Source organism: Ceratosolen solmsi, unplaced genomic scaffold, assembly GCF_000503995.2.
Source record: "Ceratosolen solmsi marchali unplaced genomic scaffold, CerSol_1.0 scaffold29, whole genome shotgun sequence".
NCBI lineage: Eukaryota > Metazoa > Arthropoda > Insecta > Hymenoptera > Agaonidae > Ceratosolen > Ceratosolen solmsi.
Window position 1 is genome coordinate 2,361,748 of NW_011948417.1, and position 8,524 is coordinate 2,370,271.

General features: G+C 21.3%; 1 protein-coding gene across 1 annotated transcript; it reads right to left on the reverse strand.

The window, feature by feature from the left end:
• Positions 1–5,960: 5,960 nt before the first annotated feature.
• On the reverse strand, positions 5,961–7,543 carry LOC105359968 (uncharacterized). The gene is made up of 3 exons (XM_011496739.1): positions 7,529–7,543; positions 7,097–7,463; positions 5,961–6,291 (listed from the first exon to the last, which is right to left on the reverse strand). The coding sequence occupies exons 1-3, from the start codon at positions 7,541–7,543 to the stop codon at positions 5,984–5,986; spliced, it is 690 nt and encodes a 229-aa protein (XP_011495041.1). The 3' UTR covers positions 5,961–5,983.
• Positions 7,544–8,524: the final 981 nt, after the last annotated feature.

An 8,524-nucleotide genomic window follows, 5' to 3' on the forward strand; every position in this document is an offset into this window, starting at 1 on the left:
GAAAAATGCAAAAAATTGATTTTATGATAATATTGAAATATGCTTTAATAATATCTAGCTGCTATTTAATTTTATTTATTTATTTGCGTTTAATTAAAGTTATCATAAATGCCGATATAATAAAGCTTATGTTGATCATTATTAAAGAAAGGCTATTGACATATGGATGGGTGTGAATAATTGATGTGTATTACGATTAGAATACGTAATTTAACACGGCCGAAAGACTCTGAAATCCATCATTTCTATATCTGTATTAGATTTTAAATATTCAACAGACGTATCAGAATGTTTAAATATTCTCTGTAAATTTAAAATTAAATTGAAGATACGGATTGCTCATTTGATTGATGAAAGGTAATAAAATCAATCTTTGTGCGCCGTTTATAATCTACTTGTATAGAACAAATTTAGTTCATTTTAAGTTAGATTTCAATTCATTAAATGCATTAGTCAATTAATTAAACATCTATTATTATATTACCATATAGAATTTATATATTAATCTCAGGTACTATTTAATTTGCAAAAATACAATTTTTTTAATAAAAATTTTAATTAAAATTTACGATCAACTATTTAAGATATATTCTGAATTAAAATTATTTTTATTTGATTTCAATTATCCCATTATGACAAACGGTTCATTAAAATATGTAATGTTTTCAAGTAAACCATGAATCTTGCAAAACAAAGTAAAAAAACAACTTTATACTCGATTTTATAATAATTAGATATATCTATTTTATTTGTCTTAATTATATATTTTATTAATCATTAATTATAAATTATTGATTTTATATTTTCAATTTGAGATAAAATAGAATGATGAAAATAGGATTCGTAGTATGTTAAATACAATACTATATGTAATTATATATATATATATATATATATATATATATATATATATATATATATAAGGTTTTGAAAGATTTTATACAAATAAATACAGTATATTTTCATAATTGTTTTGTTTTCCATATTATAGAAAGAATTTTCAAAAACGATAAATTTTAATTCCCATTATTAATAATTTCATATTTACTTTGTCATGCATTCATGACTTAATCTTTAAAATTACATTTACACAAGAATGTTCTAAAATATAAAACTAAGCAGATTAACGTGGGATCTATAAAATATGTGATAGCAAATTATTATATGTGTAAGTTAATGTGTAATCACATAATTACGTAATGGGATTTTTAAAAATAAAAACGTTTATTCGAACACGTTAATCTATAATATTTAAGTATTATTAATAATTGTTCAATTATACACTGTAAAACTGCATTTCAGTATTTCGTGTGTAGTTATTTTTCTGTAAGTCTTAAGTAGACTTTAGTGCTACAGTCAGAAGAAACTAGAAACTCGCATCTTTTGTCTTTACTCTATTTTTTCTTCTTAATTTGAACATTTTAAATAAATATGAACTAGTTTAAATAATTATTTATAAGGACAACAGAAAAAAAGTTCCGTTACTGACTTTTGACAAATATTAAAATTTTATATTATATATGAGAAAATAATAGTTTAAAATAATTTAATTTATATTATTATATAATTAGGAAAGTCATATTAAATATCCTTTTAAGAAGGAAAAAAAATTATTTTAATTACTTTATAAAATAACTAATTTCATATGATGTAGAATATCTAACACAATGTTATTTAAATATTTTATTGGACAAATAAATTTCTTAAATATCATGTGATTATTGTAACTTAAAGTTTTTAAAAACTTTAAATTCATATGATGTTTTTTTTCTATGTTTTATTTTAAAATATAAATATAAAATAATATAATGTTTACCAAAATGACTAATTAATATTACTAAAAATTATCGGTAAAAGATATATAGTTTCTATTCAAGAACAAATTAAAAAAAATATTAATAAAAAAATATTAATATAATGAATTAACACTACAACTAACTGTTTAACATACTGCATTACACAGACTAAAAGATAGAAGAAAATTATTAAAATTAGTTGTAATTCAACTGCTTACTCACGCCAAACCTTGTATTTACATTTTATAATGAAATAGTGCTTTGCAATTGTAATTCTATAGCTATTTTAGTATTTAGAAAACTAATGTAATTGTTATATATTAACTGAAACCAAATTTGAGAAATCCACGTATGATAGTTTAATTTAAATATTTCATATGCTAGCCGTTTGAGGGTAAAGAATAAAATTATAACAATTTCTAATTAAAAGTGGAGGAATATTTTAATATAATGCTATTATTATATTACTCAAAATTGACTTTGGATGTCAAAAACGTTAAAACATTTAAAAACATTTATCGTTTTAACAAATAATTATATAAGATATAAAATTTAAAAAGTTATTTGCAAAATTTGCTCAATATAAAAATTTTTAATTTTCAATAATTATATCACCTATATAGTTGTGAATTATATATTGATATGTACAATTACATATGTTTAAAAAACTTTAAATATTAAATTTTTGAAACTTGAAAACTTGTAGGTACTATGATTTACAAAATATCACTATACAAAATTCACTACTAATTTTTCATTACTAATTTAAAATTTTAATATTTATCGCCTTATTACTTCTAATAATATATATGCAGTTAAGTAAATTTAGATATATCTCGATATGTATAATAACTGTCTAGCTTAATGATAAAAATTTCCTACGAGTTAATTGAAAACCATTATGAAATTATACCTTTTTACATCTATTAACTATGATCATGAAATTGTTGCAATTATGCTTTTGTTTTTTATGTATTACGTATATATTATGTATAGAATATAAAATAAATACACGTATATAATACATCGATTGCATTCTCTGCAAGACTTTCAAAATAGAAACTTCAATCCATAACTTAAATGGAGAAATTGATAATTCATTGTATTGTAAGTGATTTTTCTTAAACAAGATCTTCGATAATGATACTTAAAAAAATTTGATTGATTTATTTGATTTGTAGGAAATTTTTGATGATTTTATAATATTATATGATTTAAACATAATTCAATCATGAAATAATACTTCAAATAATGAGTAAAAGCATCCAATTTAAATCGGATAATTAAATAATATCATTAAGTGATTAATCAATAAGAGCTATAAATATTACTAATTATCTTGATATTTAATATTATTATATATTATATTATATATATATATATATATATTGAGAAAAATTTTATTTCTATTAGTAATAAATTATGGATCAATGAATAACAATTAAATAATATAATTTTATATTAGTCTGAATATGTAATAGACACGTGTGACTTGTCGCAATGTTAAAAATTAGATATTTATAATGTGAAATACTTTGATATTCTTTTCTATATATACATTTTAGTTTCACACTTTTCCAATAATTTTATACTAGTGATATTTTTATACTAGTGTTTATTAAATTTCTGGCAATATTTTACTCGACTTAATAATTTCGTTTTAAACGTGAATAAGTCATATTACACTCTACTAAAAACTATTGGTACTTCCGTAATTTACTGTGACAATAATATTAAGAAAATAGAACTCATTTACTTTCAGTACCAGAATAATTGCTTATCATTTTAGCGAGAGAGTATTAACTGATTGATTGAATTAATTAATTTAAAAAACAGTATTTTCACTAAATGATGGTCTATTTTGAATTATTATTTGGTACATATTATATAGCTTATACAATCTATGAACTTGAAATAATAAATATCTATCGCAAATTAGGCTAATAGATTGATATTATTTTAATATGTCTTTATTAAAAATTACTATATATTGACAAATATGTCAAATAGTTGAAATAATTCAGTATGACGGATTTTCAAAATTTATAATGAAATGTTCGAAAAATATGTTCCTATTTCTCGCAATTCCTAGAAATTGAAATTCTATTTTTTTATATTAGCATAACATTTTGTAAACTTTTTAGAAATTATATTGTAATAAATTATTAAAGTGGATGTATATTTCTATTACGTTTATTAATTTCAATAATATTAAAATTGAATTTCAGATGGATGATTTTCTAAATGAACAAATCTTTTAATGTTTAATTGCAATTATACTTTATTCATTATAATAGATATAATTGAATTATAAATAAATTGTTTTTATCGACATATCTTCGACTACATATAATTATATTTATTAGTAATTTAGTTCATCAAGTAATAATTGATATTCTTATGAATGTTAATTATTTATTTATTTAATAGTTAAACCTCTAGTATTTTTGAAAAATTAATCGATTTTATTAAAGATTTTTCCAAATTTTATTCCATATTTACAAATAATTCCACTCTGTTTTTAGAAAGAATATTGACAGATAGCGTAAGAGACTGAAAACAATTCATTATAAATAAATAAATATGAGCGAAATATGATAAAAAATAAAATATGGGAAACAGAGAAATTTTATAAAAGTATTCGATAGTCCGAATTGGTTTTCTTACTAATTGCTGTTACAATTATGAAACAGATAATATCTGAATTGTTTATAGAAATCTTAAAATATATTTAATTCGGTTTAAAACAACAACTAACATTATTAAATTTTCATTCGAATTTTTTCTATAATAGATTTCATGTTTATTCATAGATTGGAAATTATTTATCTGTTTCTCTAATTATAAGGAAAATTTTGTCATTTATTTTTTAATGCAAAAAATGTATACAAAAACCTTTATTTTTATAAAAATAAGTACGCGTATGTGATTCATTGAATTATATTAAAAGCGATCAGAAACATATGCTAAATTATTATATATATATATATATATATATATATATATATATATATATATATATATATATATTTATATTCTGAACTACTATAAATATATATTACACTTTACTTTAAAACCATCCTACAAATTTACTATAAATATGTTCATAATTAATAAAGATAATAAAGACATAAGTATTTTGAAAAATTCGATAAGATAAAAGAAATGAAAATGTTTAAGCAAGTAAATAAATGAAATATAAATTTAATTTAATACTTTCGTATATAAATTTTAAATTAAAGATACAACTTTTAAATAATTTCAATGAAAACGTAAATATATGTAAGGTAGCTAAATTTTTTCGATTAATTTTCTCTAATAAATTTAAAAAATATTTGTGAAAGAAAAAATAAACATTTGTATGTTTATTTGCACTTTTGCGGTCCCAGTAGCTGAGTATTATAAATGCTACTCAATACATTTATGCGATAATAGTAATTGACATTATTATAATTGATCATACACTTATGTTGTTTTTAATTATTCACAATAGTATAATATAAATATCTTATTTGATTTTTATTAATATTTTTGAATAAAAATGTATTTAATTTTTAAAAATAAAAATTTAATTTTCTATATTTAATTATTTAATTATTTAATTATTTTATTTGTACATAATGTTTGTAATTTATATCAATTTATAACAATTGTTTTGTTAAAAAATATATTGAAAATTATGTTCATTAAATAACTATGAAATATCTAAATCTTTGGACCCCACAGATTTTTCATTGAATGCAATATGGTAGTGTATCACAAAATTATTGTTTTTACATGTTTTGTGTTACAAATTTTTTTTTTTTGTATTATTAAATTCTATAGTTTAACGATTTTCATAAAAATTAATCTTTTTGCAGGTCAAAGTTAACAAACTAATATAATACTAGCACAAGACAAACATGTAATGTTAATAATAATAAAAATAATAATAATAATAAAGAATATGAACAAGAAATATATATAAATATATAAATATATATATATATATATATATATATATATAACAATAGTAATACCATGATAATATAATTTTTACTTATTCATTATAAACATGCCCAATGGATATAATAACAGTTTATAATAGTATAGGTAAAGTATATTTAACATCGTATGAAATCAGTTCCTTCAATAAGTATTATAATAAATCAAGGAGTGGTAAAACTTTATTTAAACAATATTCAATATCAATAGGAACTCATTTCTCCATTTACTGAAACTTCAGATCGATATTTTTCGTGCTGCAGTTGATGAATGTTTTTGCTCTCGTCGCTATATGTCTTAAGTGTATGAGTTTTTTCCAATTTCGGTGATGATGCTTGGCTATGATAAATTTGTTCATTGTAGTTCCATGTAGGAAACGTATTATGCGAGTGACCCTTCTTAACAGAGGTGTGGACTACTGCACGAAACCCATCCTGATCCGCTTTATAACTCACTACGCGGACATTACCACCTGGTTCCATCATACTATACTCGCCAGATACATTGCTTCCTATAAGAAATAATTCCTTTTAAATACATGTACGTACTTACGTACATTTTATTATTTTATATATTCCAATTTTATACATATATATATATATATATATATATATATATATATATATATATATAGCTATATACGATCAGTAGAGAGATTTTTATAATTAAATAGAAAAAATATTTTACAAACAATTGTCAATAAAAATGATTGTATAAATACAGGCGTATGATGTTTTTTATCAATTTTTTCCTCGATTTTCGACAATTCAATTAAATCTTTATGAAACTTGATGTATAAATAAATTATATATCGTATGTCTAAATTGTAAAATAAAACATAAATTAATCATAAATCAAAGATATATCAAATGAAAATATGGAATACAAAAAATATTTTCCTTTTTATTTCAATTGTTTAAAATATTAATGACGAACCGCTTTTTATATTTTTTAGACTAAACATTTTCAATGAATTTCTAGAATAGCAAACATTTACAAATGAGTTCACAACCATTTATTTTATAAAAAGAAAGATTTATGAGGGAAAGCTCGGAGTAGTACATTTGTTTTTAACGTCACTTAAATTTAAACAAAAAAGGATGAGCCTTCACAAGCGATTAAATATCGAAGTGTGTGTGTAAAATTCTACAATAAATATTCACAGCAATGTAATTACCAGTTTACGAGCACTTGTTTGACAGATTTGACCTAATACACTTAATTTTAAAGGATATTTAGTAAAATCTCAGGCGTATGATTATATGAAAGTTCTCCACTCCTATATCTGTTATAATTTTAATTGTGCTGTTACTTACCATCCCGCGACTCTTTCTGACTGTGAAAGTCACCAGTTTCATGATCTTCAATACTATAGGAGAACTCGTACTTGGGATGAGCGATGTAGTCCATCACGTAATCATCGTGCTCTTGATTGTGAGTAAGTTTATTGTGTTCGTCGTGAGGTAAATAGTGGCGAGGATCAACGTACGGTACTTTTACCTCGTACACCGGCCCTTCCACCGGTCCGTGAAAATGCATAAATGAATTCGCGACTGACAATTTATGATGATGTGCATGATGATTATGCAGATCATCGCATAGGCCGTCTTTTCCATATGATAATAGTCCTGCTGTTGCGCAGCCTACCAGAATGAGGACGATAAACAGCAAATGCTTTATCAACTACAAAGTATTACAAATTAATTACTGTGTACTATATATACATTAATAAATTGTTTCACGCATACTCTATGTAAATACATTTTTTTTCATAAACATTTTATAGCATTAAAATTTTTGTAAACATTTTGGATAAAATGCGGATTGTAATATGCTAAATTTGTGGTGCTCCAATCTCAAAGAAAAAGCATATTTATATTCCTAAAAAATTATATACTAGTATTTTTAAATTAATTTTTAATAATTTATTTTTAAGTTAAATCAAAATAAGTTTATTTTACGAATATATATCTATTAAACTTATTTATTGTATATTTGTTTAACATCCCAACAATTAAATTTATACAAATAATTAGCTTTTTTATTTTAAATCATGCAATATCAATTTTATGCAAAATTAATAATAATTATGATAAACTTCAATAATTAATGTGAAGCATCCTATGCATATTCAACATAATTCCTTATGTTTGGCGGTACTTCACCTTATTTACGTAATTCAACACTATTAGATTAATAATTAAGGATTTTCATTCAATGGACAATTTATAAAAAATCTTATTATATTTAATTAAACTGATTTATCGATTCAATATTACGTATATTATATATAAACTATTATTCTATAATATAATTAAATTGTTAATGAATAATACATATTAGAATTTTATGTAATTTTAGAAATAACCGATCAAAGTTTATAAGATATTAATTGATATGTAATATTACAATATCTTTTCTTTGTCAAAAGATATCTAAAAATTTTCCAAGCATTTCCAAGAAATTATCTGACTATATTAAAAAAACATTATTTCATTTTTACATTTATTTAAATTATGATTGCAATATATTTTCACGAATAATATACCAATTGTTGTTACTCTTATACTTTAATATTTTGAAATTGCGTCTGATGTTTTTTATTAATATATTTAATTAAAATACTAGCTTTGTCATTATTATGTTAAGTATATGACTTTTCTAAAATTACAAAATTTTGTTATTCCACATTCAATTATTTCACAACTACTTAAAAAAGCAATATTCTATTTGTAAATGAAATT

Coding starts and splice junctions, on each gene's coding strand:
- LOC105359968 (XM_011496739.1), bottom strand. Junction 6,292..7,096: donor TCAGAAAGAGTCGCGGGATG/GTAAGTAACAGC, acceptor TATTTCTTATAG/GAAGCAATGTATCTGGCGAG.